The 16,859-nt window shown below is 41.1% G+C and overlaps 1 protein-coding gene across 10 annotated transcripts in view; it reads left to right on the top strand.

Moving 5' to 3' along the window:
* The first annotated feature begins 1,737 nt into the window (after positions 1-1,737).
* cep162 (centrosomal protein 162) overlaps positions 1,738-16,859 on the top strand; it is a 49,953-nt gene continuing 34,831 nt past the window's right edge. For 7 of the 10 annotated variants that reach the window (XR_004198687.2, XR_005614777.1, XM_031726877.2 and 4 more), the window contains exons 1-9: positions 1,739-1,819; positions 4,185-4,275; positions 4,725-4,842; positions 6,902-7,024; positions 7,686-7,863; positions 11,628-11,713; positions 11,788-11,849; positions 13,253-13,283; positions 14,818-14,892. Coding sequence is in view for 8 of the 10 variants with exons in the window: in XM_031726877.2 (XP_031582737.1) it covers positions 4,210-4,275; positions 4,725-4,842; positions 6,902-7,024; positions 7,686-7,863; positions 11,628-11,713; positions 11,788-11,849; positions 13,253-13,283; positions 14,818-14,892 (739 nt within the window). In the remaining 2 variants the exon portion in view is untranslated. The other 3 variants (XM_039619242.1, XM_039619243.1, XM_039619244.1) reach the window with 3 other exon arrangements.

The raw sequence follows: 16,859 nt of genomic DNA, 5'->3' as shown, positions 1-16,859 counted from the left end.
CTGTGTCTTTGAATTTACCAGCGGTGTGTTATTCATGACCTTGTATTGTTTACAGTGCAGAGGTCACTGTGAGAAAGTGTGCATACAGATGCGCTGCGCTAACATCTATTTTTCCACAGCAAAGGGTTAATCATATGATCTAATCACATGATTTACAGCAGGACACGCCGCTGGCTAATGTTTTACCTTTTCTTATGACAGGGCCTGGGTGTGAAAGCTACCCAGGGGAGAATCCTGTATTTTATAGACAATGCACAACTTCATTGTGCATGTCTAATTGTGCTAAGCTGACATAGGGCAAAAGAGGGTTTTCTGTGGAAGCTTTCATTTTAAATTGCAGTGACCGTGACATGAGAGATATGGAAGGATTGATGCAGATACAGACCACGACCGGGAGAGAACGCTTCAACAGGACCAGTGAGAAGCAGGGACCATCTGCAGGACAGCAGACAAACGACAATGGGCTGCACCACTGGGCTTCCAAATGATTGTCACGAGGAGATTTTGAACAGTAAAATCTTAAATAAAATGAAAGAATTTCGCCGTTGACGTTGAGGAAGACAACTAAGGTGTACGACGTGCTCTGCCTTAAATCTACAGCCACGTTGGAACGGAAATTGAGGGATGGAGAGAGCATGCCAAGCTCCAAAAGTGACAGCGCAGAGGGAGACCAGCGTTGGAATTATGACTCTGTAAATGGCACAGACACCAGGAGCCATGATCGGGACATGAGAATGACCACCTAATGCTTTTTCACTTTGCCATGCAAAGTACTTTGACACTCTGGAGAAGACCTTTCCTCTGTATCATTGTTGTTGCCATTTGCATGTGAGAGCTTAGATTGGGGGGAAGATTAAAGATGAACAAAGGGTGGTGAGAGAACAGTGAAGTGAGGATACACAGTGTGAAACTCCTTTAAGTGTACAATAATGTTGATGTGATTACAGAATGTCAGGAAAGAAATTCTGGTATTAATGTGATTCTTGATTTAAGAACCAAAGGGTGGGATTGTAATGGAATTTCTTTCACCTATGTGTTAATCACGTTATTGTAATGCCTTGGTGATTTTAGCATGTCTGACACTCATACTCAAGACAAATGGTAGGGGGTGTAGTAGGATGTTGGGGGAAACAGGAACTCCAGAGGACCAGTCTTTTGTCTCTTCAAGGACTCTGGGAGGTAGCAAGGGAGTGTGAACCTTAAGGTGTGAAACAGCTGTGTACTGCCTTTAGTTCCTGGAGAAGGTATTTAACTGAGAGCCACACTACTCTCAGTGAGACTCTGCTGACCCTGCCCCGTGGTCATGCAGGCTCTCCACCAAGCTTGGTTTTCTGTTCTGTGTGTGTTTTGATTAAAGAATGTTGGCTACCGCTCACCGCTCATCTGCAGGCTTTATTTAAGTGGAAAAACTTCCACAACAATCTCAAGTTCATAATCCAGCCCACACTCCTGAGACAGAAACTACAGGAAATGTTAGTAAATACATACATAAATACCTCATCTTATAGAATCAGGTTATTAATCAAAATAAAACTAATAGATTGGATTTGAAACAGAATCCAATCAGCCAGACGAGAATTACTACTAATGGCTGAGGTTAGCTTTATTGTTTTAGTATGACCAGTTTAAGAGCCATCTTGCCGCCCGACACCAGGGGGCGATAGAGACACTTTACTTTCAGTTTTTGAAAGCTGTTAGGTCTTGATTTTTTTTCTATAGTCGTTCGTCTGTGACGCATCGGGTCAGCCAATCGGGTTGCGTCAGGGTAAGTTATTTAAGACAACAAACAGAGGAGACGTTTCAACAAGTGTTCAGCTGAGTAAGTCCATTGTGTTATGTGAGTTGTGCTGATACAAGAGCGACACATCTAAGCTACTCAAGATGCAGCAGATGCAGTAGGGAAACAGCTCTTCTCTTTAGCCAGCTAACGTTCCAAGATAAACTGCGGCTGTAGTTGGCTTTAAGGCGCCCGAAAATACCGGAAGTAAGTTAGTTCATTTTCAAAATAAAAACCAGTCACAAAGTATCAGAATCAGAATGTTGTAGATAAGGACAATAAGAACAGGCAATAAAAGTGAAGTATTAAACTCATTTGCTGAAACGATTTTTTACAAAACACTAACAAAAGTAGACATTATTAGGTATAATTAAGTTGAATGAGAATGATCGTATTATATAATTATTGTTTAAAGTTTTTAATCGACGGGCTGGGGTCGAGCTTTATTATGGTAGGGGTAATCGGAAGTGACCGTTTCATCTTGCGACGTTGACTTGCAAGCTGTGTTGTGGTGTGTCGTTATGATAATTTAGCATGCAGCACGTTTCGCTGAAATGTTTGACCTTTTTAACGTTTAGTTCGCACACCAAAAGTAAAAAAGGTCAAATATTTCAGCGAAATAAGCGCCAAGTAGTGTTTTTCCACCACAGATTGTAAGATACGTGCGAGTATTTTAGAATCTGTTGTCGAAAAACATTTGATGATACTCGTAGAGACCAAGGTTAAGGTTACTTTATTTATACCCACAGGTAGATTTGCTTTACAGAAAAATCCCTTCACAAACACACATACCTAATGAAACCTGACAAAACACATATGTAGTAATGAAACAATATGAATCAGACGAGCCAAGGCAAATGTTGAAGTCAAATAAGTGTGAAAGCCGCAAATATTTGACTATTTGTGTTGTTAATAAGCGTAATGATGGTTTGACGTTATACTTGTGTTACAGTGAAGAAAAGATTGACCTGATATGCGAGTGAGTCTTCTCACTTTATATTTGGATCATTTTGAGCCTGCCATCAAAAATGTTGTCAAAGTTATTTTGAAAAATCTGTTTTATTTAATAAGGTAATCATAACTCAAGAAACTACTCAGTTCAGTCTTCATTAGCAGCATGGTTTGCTCAGTTGCCATGGCGATAATTCAGGTGTGAAATAGCCATAAGAGATCTCTCCATGACAACTGAGCAAACTCCATCTATGGTTGAAGACTTTGCTTTGTCATCATTATTTCAACAAGTGTTTTTGAGGACCTAGTAAAGACCCATTCATAGTCAAAGTGTGGACTGGGTTTCTCTCAAATGTGATGCAAAAAACATGAAACACCACAGTGTTTCACTCATTAAAGTAATGGTACTTTTGGGTGTTTGGACAGAACATTATGTTTTCTAATACGTAATCTGACTGCTAATGGTTTTCTGCATGTAATATACTAACAGCACAGCGTGTCATATTTTCTAGTAGGTGTATTCCTTATCAGTCTCCACTATAGCCAAGGCAGTAACTTTTCAAAGAAAAAAAATCACCCTAAATAGTAACAGAAATGCTGTCTTGAAATATTTTGTCTTAAAATTCTGGTTTAAAACAGTTTAGAAATAAATGTTGTCTCTATAAGACATGACTTAGAATTTATACTACCAACTGAACGATGTTCCATTTCACTGCATTCTTCCAATCTTGATATTTCATGCAGTGAAACAGTGTCAAAGCAAGATGAGCCAGCAAAAATGATATTGCCTTTCACAAAGTGCTTACTATGGGTTGACAGGTGCTTTGAAGTTTATTTGGATGGACAGGAAAGTTTATTTTGTTGAGGTAGGATGCTGATTTTGGATGGTTTTGACTCTTGTGAACACATTTTTAAAAGGAACATGCTTAAGTTGTTTGTTGGGTTCTTGTGGGCACTGCATTCTCCTTGAACATTTGGCCATGTTCAGGCAGTTTGGTTACAACTGTTCTGTGTTTTTCAAATGTGGTGAAAACATGTGACATCCATACGTCCACTCAGCCCTTGCGTGCGGTTTGTGCACTTGGGGTAACGTTAGTAGTTGTGAACAGACCTGAAGTGAATTACACTGATGTGCTTCTGAAAAGGCTTTCTGCTCCTGAATGAAAACCTGAAATCTTGAAAGGACATGATAACATTAGTGTTTGGATGAGTCATAGGGTGAATTGTTTCAAGCCCTTCCCGGGCCAAAAAGCTAGTTATGTCACATATTTCATACACTATTCTGATTCTAATTTCAATATGAATTCACTGCATATTCATTTGAATGATGCAACATAACAGAAATAGCATTCTGTGAATGGCATATTGACTCTTTGTAACTGAGTACCAAGTAGGTGATGGTGATGCTTCTCATAATGTTCATAAAAATGTTTTATTGTATGTTGTTCTTTCCTAGTTTCCTGCTGGTGGATGAGGTGAGCATGATTATGTCTCGCAGACTAACCAAAGAAGAGGTGGATGCACAGTTCGAGCAGTTCTTAAAAGAGGTAATGCAACATTAATGCGTCTGTGCTGATGTTTGTAAATCATCATCACACTATCAATTACCCATATAAAGGCTTTCATTCATCTGATTCTGATCTGATTCATCAAAATCTAAATGGGTCACTTATTATTTTGGGTGGTGGGTTTTTCATCTATGAGCCCTCTTGGGCTATGTTTAGAACTGCCTGTAAACATTAATGACCAGCTTTACAAGCAAAGATTAGCCTATAGTCAGCGCCCCCTTATAGCACCGACTGCATGTGAACTGTGCTAGTACTGAAAGGCTAATATCAGAAGTGATTTTACTGAGAAGTGTTCATATCTCAGCCAAACAGAGGGAGCTCTTTGTGTATGTAATATCAAAAATGTCACCGTGATCAGTGGTCCCTTCATATCAGCAATAAAAAACCCAGGAAACCACAGTTTTGTCTTAAGGGCATCTATTTATCAGTCTGTTTCAGATGACTCTGTGGATTTAGGTGGTCCTGACAAGCAGCCACACTCTAAAAGCAACCAAAAACCAACAGTGAGGCAAGATGAGGCACTCAGTGGTGGAGGATCAGCAACAGGTAATAATGATAAAACATAAAACATCCAGTACATACACATGTGAGACATTAGCTTTATTGTAGATCACTCTCTCCTCTCTCTTTGTTTGTGGGTTTTTTTCTTAGATGCAGAAATCTTTAAATAAAAACATGAATTAGGCTACGTCTACACTAATCTGGATAAATTTGAAAACGGCGTTTTTCTCTAAAAACGCTCCGTGTCCACAAGAGCCGAAGAGTTTTTCATCCACAATGAAACGACTAAAAACGCCTACGTTCCAGAACTGCGCATGCGTGAAACGTAAGACGATTCGACCTGCCTCATTTCTGTCTGCTGTTTATTTACTTTCCGGCTCTTTGAAACGTCGCAGCAAAATGTGGAGGAAAAGCACCGAGTTTTTTAAATGGACTAACAATGAGGTGGCGTTGTTGCTGCGAGTAACACAAGAGTACAAAGTTGAAAAGCGAGCGAGAATATAGACTGGGAGACGTGCCAAAACAAATACGCCGAAATTAACATTCGGTCCTCTTTGAAGAAAAGCTATGGGGAGCATGTACGAACAGATAGTAATCTTTAATAGGGCTGTGAAAAATGGAAAAAGACTAAACAAGTGCTGCACCATGACTGCATCATGTGACTAAAATGCGTTATCGTTTTTCGAAAGCCTCTGTTTTCGCAATCCACACTGCAACGCAAAAACTGCGTTTTCAAATTTATGGGGAAGACCCCAAACCTCCCTCCTCCTGCTCATGTGCAGTGCTGCTGCGTGTTGTTCTAAAGTGCATTTAAAACACGGGAGGGCATGGTGCTTCCTGCCAGAGAGCAGCAGGTGCCAGCACGGCGCCTCCCGAGAACCCTCAGTGGCTACATGCATTTAAAATTCAGAGGTGGGCGCCAGCGCCAGAGGTGAGGTTGAATACACAGACCGTCCTCTGGACGCCATGTAGCGTGCCCACCCCAAGGCCCTATAATGTATGTGTTACGAGAATGTGAGTAATGTGGATGTCTGTGGATTCTGTAAGGATGAAACCTCTCTGCCAGTTTTCTGAGCATTACCCTGAGATTCTGGCGTTTCTATCAAAATACATTTATATTTAAAGAGCTATTTTTTAAACCCAGCCCTATTTATTGTGGCTTTCAAATGCATTTTTTGAGTAATTGAGTTTGTTTTGACTTTTTCATTGCAGTTATTTTATGCATCTAATGCAGGAATTGTAGCTTCTTTTAATCGCATGTTTTTATCATTGCATAAACCACAAGAATGTATTTGTTAGCAGTCGGGAACATGTTTTACTGTTTACACATATTTATAACAAACGAAAACCTTGAAGGGGATTTGTGTCTGTGGTAGAAATCAGAAAGCAGCCACTCGTCAAACTAAAAAAATAACAACAATAATAACTAAATACATCTTAAGAACACATTTATACTGTTTACTATACAATGTTATACATAAGAAAACATAAACAGGAACTTTTCAGACTAGAGCTAATATTGAATTTAAATGCGCTCTAATCTTGGGTTGCTTGCCAGCTAAATGACAGTAAACTGTGTTTGAATAACTATTTAGTTTTTGTACGTTGTCTTCACTTCACCCATTCACACCAGCACTTTCTTCTATGTTTTAGTGCTTTCTCTCTAACATTCACACACATTCATACTCTGACGGCTGCATCAGAGAGCAACGTGGCCTCAGTATGTTGCTCAGGGATATCTTCTGAGCTACAACCACCCTGATTAGGTTATTCAAGTGATGATAGGACCTTACTGTACATGTTAATGTTGGTGTCATCCTATAATATGAGACAGTGAGAAATGTTTCAACAGCACCTAAAACCTGATACAGGCTAAACAGAAAAAATTGAAATGATCTGATGAAGACAGTCAGTGAGCTGATACATACACTAGGTGGCAGCGTGGGCCTTTTGTTAAGCCAATAATATAGTTTCTATTATGGTGACTGTGTCTGATGTGTTGTACACTTGTTAACAGTGTGTATGTGAAGGTTGGGTCCCAGGTGGTGGATCTATTGTTGCTTTTCCTAATTTGTTTAGATCAAGATATTTTTATTTCTGTCAGCACGGTTGGAATCTCAGATTTCTTTAAGGAAGTCTGAGTCTATTCAAGAGGAAGATGAGGAGGCAGAAGGTATTCACTCAAAGGAGGAAGACCTCGTCTTGAGAGACAACAAAGACACAGAGGGTGAGTCCTTGAACACACAGACGAACCAGCGAGAGCGATATGTGAAAGTATTTAAAAAGCAAACAACAGAGGATCATGCAGAAAACTATGCTTAAATAAAGTTTTTATAAAAGAAAGAAAATCAATAATAGGTTCAAGCGGAAAGAAGACCTGAGAAGAAAAATATCCGATGAAGAACAGAAACAGATGTTCAGTGAAATTCGTGAGACTACCAGTTTATTTGGGAGGCTCCAGAAATGTACTGGCAGCTAAGTTAATAAAGTGTTACAGAAATTCATGTTTGGAGAAATTGAGCTAGCACGCTGATTTTCCTACATCTTCTTATTAATATAAATGATGAAAAATGCATTTTTCATCTTTTATTATGTAACCAGGATGGCAATGGTGCAAAACATTTTTTTGAGCATGCAGATTATTGAAATCAAAGCTTAAACTGAAACGGGCTGTTTTACAGCTGATCTAAGGTTTAGGACCACCCCTCCAAAAAAAAAACCCAAACAGAAAGTTCCAAACATGAACTCAGTACTGAGTAGCTCCACCGTTATTGTCTCTCCCTCAGCTGTTTAAAGCGTCCTCATGTGTCCACCTACATAAAGCACTATACATGAAGGAGTCTTGTGGAGAAGTATGCCACTTGTGCTGTGTTTAAATGTGTGTGCAGGCTCGGCGATGGTGTCAACCGTGTACATGAGCGCGGTGGGTTTAGACACTCTGGAGGAGGAAAAGGAGAAGGCCAGGTTCTTTGCCCAGCTGGAGGCAGGAGCTTCATCTACTATAGACTACTCCAAGCTGAACAGGGAGCTGGACTCAACAAGTTCTACCCCTGCAAACAACTACAGGTATGTCAGCAGCTATGCTGTGTTGCATCCCCTCAGCACTAGTAAATATTTCAACTCTCTTTATTTTGCCACAGTTAGCTCTTGTGTTTCCATTGTGCACTGTGTTCATTCACCCGTCACTAAAAACTGTTCGAACACAGAGAAAGTTCCTGTGCTGGATTTCCTTCTTGCAGTGAGATCTCAAACATGAACAAAAGCTTAACAGAAGATCATCAGAACTTTTCACATCTAAATCAGTTTGTGTACATGAATATGCAGTGTGATTATGGCAGCAGGAGCAGCCATCAACACAAAAGGTTTTCATTGCATTTAGGAAAAAGGGAAATAGTTTCTCAAATATATATTCAAGCATTTGAAAATCAGTTCAAGTCAGTTATGTGCAGTGTTGGTCAAGTTACTTGAAAAAAGTAATCAGTAACTAATTACTGATTACTTCCCCCAAAAAGTAATCACGTTACTTTACTGATTACTTATTTTCAAAAGTAATTAGTTACTTAGTTACTTTTTAAAACATGATTTATCCCTTAAATAGGTAATAAAACAATAGATCTTTCAGCCCAATTCTACTTTTTCTGCATAATCCATCATATAAAATGTAATCAAATGAAAAAGTCTCTTTTTAAAACTTTTTAAAAACGGGTTTTTTCGCTGTAAAAAGAAGTTTTCTTCCCACGCAGTGAACAGCGGACACTAATGTTTTTGTCACTTTTTACGGAATCAAACTCAAAGTAAGGTCAGTACTTCCACGCTTTAAACGCTGCACGCTCATACTCTCTCCCGCACTCGTTATATTATCCATTTTTGATCTGCACACAGCTGTTGTCACGAACGTCGCACTCGCTTACGTCATTGTCATGAGACACTCTGGCAAAAAAACCACGGTTTTAGTAACGCAGCGTGCTTACGGGAAAGTAACAGTAATCTAATTACCTTTTTTGCAATAGTAACCCCTTACTTTACTCATTACTTGAAAAAAGTAATCAGATTACACTGCCCATCTCTGGTTATGTGAAAATGATGTTTTGTGGACAGCTGCAGGGAGCCTGTCTTTGAATCACTTTGGGGATCCACTTTTCAGAGGTGCAAAAGTACAAACCTTTATAAAGTTGCTAGCATTACGTATTAGTATGATAAAGCTAAGCAAATGTTATCACTTAATACAGTTTTAAATGTTTAAGTTAGTAAAGGAATTACAAATAAATCAATTAAATACCCGTATCTGTTGCTGATGACAGCTATACTGCATAACTAGTTACTGAATTTTATGGTAGATACTTTTCTCCCCTCTGCGGTTATTTCAGTTAAATTAGGCTTTTTTTCCCTCCTGCCCTGTTCAGCACTGTAGCATCAGAATTATCGTCTGAAGGTCAAAAAAGATGCCCAACGGGTTTATTTTTCCAAGTGGATCATTACAGCTTTGCCATACTGTTCCACTTGATTATCTTTATTTTATTTTATTTTTTTTACTTTTAAGTTATTACAATGGGAACATACAAGACCAGGGGGATAGGAAAGGGAAAGACGTAGACGAGGGAAGTTCAAGAAAAAGAGGGGAAGAGGGACAGAGAGAAAAGACAGTAAAAATCAGCTGGATCACCTGCTGGAAGAAAAGAAGAAAACAAGCAAAAAGAGAACAACACAGTAGGCAGACCACAGCAGCAACCTGGATAAGTGTCAGTAACAGGAAATAATAAATACTGAAACTTAATGAGCGGCACGCAGGACTGACAACGCACAATATGTTTAGAGGCAGCAGCCAAGGTGTCTGTGTACACCTGTGTGCGTGAGCGCGCTTGTATTCAAAAGGTTTCTCCATGTAACAATCTGATAGTGGGTGTGGAGAGCCATAGCCCCGCCCCCCAGGACATGAAGCAGGCATGTAGGAGATCCAGGCCCCAGACATCTAGCGGCCCCCAGAGTGCGAGAGCCCAAGGAGGACCACCGGGGTCCCCCATCTGGGGCTGAGGAGAGCACCAGACGGGGTGTCACCCAGCAGCCATGGTGCAGAAGCCACGGTGCAGCTACGGGGAGTGAGCCAGTACATACCTGAGTGACCAGCCCCGGACCGAGAACCACCAACGCACCGACAGCTGAGGGCATCAGCCACCGGCAGGGTGGGGGCCAGGTGTAGGGGTCTGAGATGTTCCCAGAGAGGTGGAGTCTAAGACCCAACCTGACACATGAACATAAACAAACAGGCACACACAAACACAAACGTGCATTCCCACATATGCAAATACTCAGCACTCACAAACAGAAATGGACACCGTACACACATTCACACTCCCCGAACATACTCTATCCGGTTGTTCAGTGATGACGTGACGAATCCTACTCCCGGGCCTAAAGTAGTCTGCGTTTAATATGGGTTTTGTGTTGTTAACATGTTTAATGTTTTGTATTTTCTTCTATTTAATCTCAAAAGCTCCTAAAACAGTCAGTGATCACCGTTGACCTCCTCGGCTTTTATTACCGCTAATCATTTATTTAAGCTCAGTTTTTAAAATCTTACGATGTAACTACAGCACAGCCCATGCAGCAGTATATGAATGACTAACCTCGTATTGTGGATGGATTATCTCAGTTGTTCTCTTGGCTGAAGTTTGGTCCTTTTACAGCATCCTGCCATGCGATTGCATTTGTTCCTGACCACTGAGAACACTCACGTTAACTTTTATCAAGTGGAAAAAGTTAGCTTGTTTATATTATGCTAACATAGCTGTGTCGCTAGCGGTCACGGACATCATTATATACCAGCTAGCCCAACTTCAGTAACCCTACAAACGCTTGCTGTTTAGTTTTCTGTCTTCATTTATGTTGGAAGTGATAGCAGAGCTGTGCGCTTGAATGTTTCAGAAATCTCTCAGTCAGAACATGCTATATCATGTTTAGGTGGAAACTAGCGAAGCTAGTGAGCTAACTTCCTCCTAACTTCTAACCCGTTAAATGTCATAAATTCCATTTTCATGGATGCCTGGATGTTAAACTCATTGTTACACCTGGTGGAGCAGAACACTGATCATTTTATTAAAGATGAAAGACTTTAGACAGTTTTTCAACTCTCAGTAATGCCACAGTGATCGTTTGATATATGGACCTGCAGCGGAGTTTAGGCCCAGACACGGCCAGTGATGTCAGACTGAACAACCGGATACCCCAGGTCCAGGTACCATCACCCCCAGAGGGGGAATCCGCCCCCAGACCCAGGAGATGTTGCCCTTTTCCCCGAGGTGGAAACAAGCAGAGTCCCCTGGTCCTGCAGCAGCAGGGAGGCCCCGCAGCCCAGACCCCGACCAGATGGCCAACTCTTCCTCCGGCCCCTAGCCCCCATGCCCCCTATGACAAACAAAGAATGGGGGTGTCAAGACCCCATACCTCTCTACGCCTTCCTCATATGTGGTGCTGCTGCATGTTGTTCTAAATTGCATTTAAAACACGGGAAGGCCTTGTGCTTCCTGCCAGAGAGCAGGAGGTGTAAGCACAGCCCCTCCCGAGAACCCTCAATATCTACGTACATTTAAAATTAAGAGGTGGGCACCGGCGCTGGAGGTGAGGTTGAATACACACACCGTCCTCTGGACGCCATGTAGCGTGCCCACCCCCAAGGCCCTTAAATGAGGCTTCTGAGTAAGACACATGAGTTCATTTTGGACAGTAGTATAGCACACTAGCTGTGCTTACAGTGTCCCTAGAACAGCTGCTGTTGTGACCTCGAAGCTCAGTGTTGTGATTTCAATGTAATAAGAAGGATATCTTCCCTGTAGGAGTGTAGAAGAAGCAGAAGAACCAGTGGAGCAAGGTGGCGGTGATGATCACAGCAAGGCCAGAGGGACAGGGATGATCAGTCCAGGTAAGAATAATGAAATCTAGGCCAACTCTGCTGTGTCTCTGTCTTTGTCTTAATCAATGTCTGTCCTCTCTCAGCCTTCACAGGCTACAGCGAGGATTTTGAAGATGACGAGGATGTGAAGGTTCCACTGGAGGAGGTTTGTGCTCAAATCCTTACCTTTTAAAGTTGAAAAATATTAGAAACTTTATCAGAAAGTTCATTTTCCAATAGAAAGCACGAGAAGAGAATACAGTTCAATAGTATATACAGTATAACACTTGAGGAAATCAATGTCGCTGAACACACTTTGTTGATGTATCTACAAAGTTAAAAACGATTGTAAAAAGAAAAAAATTGGCTAAACAAACTGGATCTGAGGTCAACTGGATGTTTGTCCAGGGGAGGGACCATATGATTATTTAACGGTGACCTCAGGATAACAAGTGGATATAATAACAGCTGTGTATAATTAATATTAGTTAATATATCACTTACTGTTCCAAATGAACAGATATCATGTAGGGCTGCCACGATTAGTCGACTATCAAAATCGTCGACGACTAATTTAATAGTCGACGCGTCGTTTGAAGCTTTGTAAGAAAAGACGCAGGATTAAGTAGTAGGATTTAAGAGTGTAATAACGGACTGAAACAGAAGATGGCAGCACTGCATGTACAAGGATGCCAGCTGCCGTTAAACTCCGAAGAAGAAGAAGCTGTGTCCCAGAATTCATAGCGCGGCCCTGCTCAGTTTCCAACAGTGGTGGCAGCTAGTTAGCTTTAATATTACTCTTATTATTCTTTCTGGGTCACAAAATAAAGTTTAACATATTTTCAGGCAAGAAAGTAGCTGTGTAAACTTCAAATATCTGCTCAGTTTATCAAGACATCACATATTTGCAAAAGCGCTCCGACGTTTTCGGAGACGTCTGTTACCCACCAGCTCGATAGCCGGGGTTTAACGCTCACTAGAGCCGGTGAGAACACCGGACTCCCGGCAAACCATTTTCAAACCCACCGCCGTCTTTCACTACTCAGGTTAAATATGATATATAAGTCACTTAGATAACTTAAAAATGTTATTGTTTGGCTTTTTTCAGTATTTTATTTGTTCCTGAGTAAATCGGTTTGGCTGAGATTAAAGTTATAGTTTTTGCACAGATGAATAAACGTCAAGCAGATAACTGATTATCAGAAGTGTGAGATGCTTGAGAACATACTCCGGTGTCCTGTTATATTTTAGATAGCAAGGAGCAGACGGCTGAGTTTATTAAACTCCACCGAAACAATCTGCAAATTTTAATAAAATTTAATAAACTATCAACTTGTCTTTATTTTTAGTTAGCACCTTAAACACTTCAAGCTGTAAGCTAATGATAGTTATATAAGAGCAGATGCTGCTGGTGCAATAAGCTGGACGTTTTACGTCCAGTGGATGCATGATCTGATTAGTCGACTAATCGCAAAAATACTCGGTGACTAGTCGACTATCAAAATAATCGTTTGTGGCAGCCCTAATGTCATGTGACCGTGGCACTGTCACACTCTTGTCCTTTTTCAGAAGTCAACGACGGCTTCAGTTCTTGCCAGAGGTAAGAGAAACATGACATTGTGCTGAGGCCAGCAGACTAAGATGTGTGTTAATGTCTTCACTGGCAGTGTTCCTAAAATGATGACCTTTAGTTCCCATTAAGCTTTGTGGACAGGCTGTGATCGGCTGAGCTGCTGATCTTTGTGGATTCACACAGCTCAATTTAACAAATGTCAGCAGATGTTTCATGAGCCATCTTTGCTCATTTCCATTTCTCAGAGTACAGCGGTCCCTCGTTTATCGCAGGAGTTACGTTCTAAAAATGACCCGTGATAGGTGAAATCCACAAAGTAGCCAACTTTATTTTTTACAGTTATTATAGATATTTTAAGGCTGTAAAAGCCCCTCACTACACACTTTATACACTTTTCTCAGACAGGCATGAACATTTTCACACTTTTCTCTCCTGTTTAAACTCTCAAAGTTCAAACCTTCGTAGAAACATAAGTCCAGTATAGAATGAAACCAAAGATCAAACCCTGTTTTCAGGTCCAGAACACGGGAATAGAGCAGCTACCAGAGAATTCAACATTAATGAATCAATGGTACGGAAGTAGAGGAAGCAAGAAGAATGAGTAAAGTTTGACTTGTCTGTTTGGTTTCACATAATGCACCTTTGACGTCAGCACTGTTGTGTTTGTTGTCTTCTGCTAGTGAAGATTTATGTAAATTTGACAGGCTGAAGGTATTCTGTACTGTACAGGAGACAAGGCACGAGATTGATTGACAATGGTCTACAACCAATCAGGACGCAGAATAGAATGCGCTGTAAGAAAAAAAAAAAACATGCAAAATTGCACCCAAAAAAATCCGGGAAACAGCGAGGCTGAGAAAAGTGAACCGCGATATAGCGAGGGACCACAGTATACTGTATATTGTCTTTATACTACACCGTATACAGTTGATGGAATTCAGTGAATTAATCTAATCACCATCATCTTAAATGCAAATTAGCCGACTACACTTGATGGAACGCAACGCTGACCATAAGCACCACCGCCCCTGTGCACCAGTCCAATGCAGTGCTTTACTATAAAATCACTACATTTCAAAAAATTAGCCTCTTTATCCTGCACAATCGACAGAGTATTTTCATGCAACATATGAATAACATAAAGTTAGTATACTTTATGTTATTCAACCCAAGATGGGAAGCTCATCTTGTAACCGGAAGGTTGCCGGTTTGATCCCCAGCTCTCTCTGTCTTGGTCGTTGTGTCCTTGGGCAAGACACTTCACTTACCGCCTACTGGTGATCGCCAGAGGGGCCGATAGCGCCATATGGCAGCCTCGCTTCTGTCAGTCTGCCCCACTTTGTTACTCCAAACCAAGTACAAGTACTTTGTTGCTTCTTTGTTACTTCTCAGCTCTGTCTGAAACACAAAAACACTTTCTCCAAAACATATGATTGAGGTCTTCATCAAACCTTAAAGTGTTAAAGGCTTCCTCTTTTTTTGTTTGTTTGTTTTGGATTTAGTTATTGAAGGATCCACAGCTACAAGAATATATGTCACTCCAACTTAATGTTTGTTTCAGTGTCTTTTTATGATTCTCTGGATGAGGCAGGCGAAGAGGAGAGAAAGAAGAACACAGTGGAGTCTCTGAACAGAGGTAACACCAACTCCAGAGAAGACTATCGATATATGTATTTTAAAGTGGTTTTATTTGAAACCTAATATCTTAGACACACACAATGAGAGCAGTTATAAGCAGTGTATGTGGGCTCTATGAGTACAATGCAAATAAGACACACTGATCAAGAAGCACCTGTTAGCTGGAAATCAAGAGGCTGCAGTACAATGGGAACAGTAGTAAGCTGTATGGATGTAAAGAGCCAACTATGGTAGAACCCTGTGGTGTAATTCAGTGTCTTCAAATCAGAGAAGCCCGGAAACATGTTAGTTAACGGAGGTACAGAAGGACTCAGCGAGACAGCTCCTGGATGAAAAAGAGGGACAAGATCTCTGAGTTCTAGAAACTGTCAAACTAAGGGTCACAACGTTGGCCACTAGGATGAAGAGAGGTAAAAAGAACAAATAGCCTGTTTTTCCAAAGATTCATCTATGGGGGAATCTCAGCTACAAGGGAACAATAGCACAAGGACAGACACACCTAGAGCTGAAGGTGAGATCATGTGGGTGGCTGTAGCTCAGGCCAACAGATGAAGCTGGATTGACTATATTGGAGTGCTTGGCACTGTACAAGGTGCTCTAATAGTGCCCTAATTATATTCATCAGAAATTCAGTGGGACTGTGGAAAATGACACTGGACACCATCTACAAGGCAATCAGTCACACACATTACCACAAAGTATGCAACATACCAGTGTAATGCACTGTCCCCACTGCTGTTCTGCATAGGCTTCACTCACCTAAGTCAGCTCGTCATTAAGAGCAAATACCATCGGCCTTTTGGTGTACATGGATGACATCGAGCTATATCCCAAGAGTTAGTGAGACATCACTTTACTGATCCATCTCACCAGGGTCTGCCGCAAGGATATCTGGATGTTCTTGTGACTGGATAAGGGTGGCTGAATGGTTGCAAAGAAAGTGAAGATGGTCCAGGCTGAATGGGTATAGCTGTAAAGAGACAGAATAGGAGATGCACAGGACAGCTACAAGTACTTGGGTTACCCACAGGCCAACAGAAACCATGATGAAGATGTAGAAAGGGTAGCCACAGCCAGATATTTCCAGAAGGCGAGACAGCTGCTGAGAAGCCATTTGAACGGTAGGAATAAGATCACAGCCATCAATGCATGCACCAATTATCAGATACCTCCACTAGAATAATACGCTGGCCACAGGAGACGATAGAGACTACTGACATTGAATGCCAGAGCAGCTGACCTGAAAGAGAAGATCATGGCAAAGAAAATTTAGACTCTACATGGCTATTTACCAAGACCGTGTCACGTACCCTGTGAAAGTCTGCTAGAGGATAAGAATGCAGCATTATGCACAATCTGTGACCGTCACTGCAACCAGCTGGCTAATTCAGTTTTATTTATACAGCGCCAAACCACAACAACAATTGGCTCAAGGTGCTTTACATTTTAAGGTAAAGACTCTACAATGATCCAGAGAAAATTCCACCAATCAGATGACCCCGAATGAGCAAGTACTTTAACCCTTTAAGCCCATGGGAGCGTACACGCTCCCATTTGTGTAACTATTTTAAAATCCTGGTAGAATTGCAACCAAATTGTCATGATCTTGGGTCTTTGACCCAGCGTTTTGTGTTTTCTATTGTTGTGATATATTTTGGTTGTGTTCTTCCTCAGTTTAGTGTTTAGTCATTTCTGTCGGTGTTTCCTCTGTGTAAAGTCTGTGTTCCTTAGTCTGTGTCTTTGCATGTGTGAGTTCCTGTTTTATTTTGCAGGTCTGCGTCTCTCGTTAGTGTTTCTAGTTTCGCTTCCTCTTGTCTCGTTATGTCCAATTACTCCCAGCCGCGTCTCCCTCCTGTTTCCCATTCCCTGATTGCCCTGTGTGTATTTAAACCCTGTGTTTTCTCATGTGTATTGCTGGTTCGTCTGCGTTATTTGGTGTTTTCTGGTCTGCGTATCTCCCTCCGT

The sequence above is a fragment of the Oreochromis aureus genome, linkage group 11 (genome assembly GCF_013358895.1).
Source record: "Oreochromis aureus strain Israel breed Guangdong linkage group 11, ZZ_aureus, whole genome shotgun sequence".
Lineage (NCBI taxonomy): Eukaryota > Metazoa > Chordata > Actinopteri > Cichliformes > Cichlidae > Oreochromis > Oreochromis aureus.
Note: the sequence above shows the minus strand (reverse complement) of the source record. Positions and strands in the feature narration are given on the sequence as shown.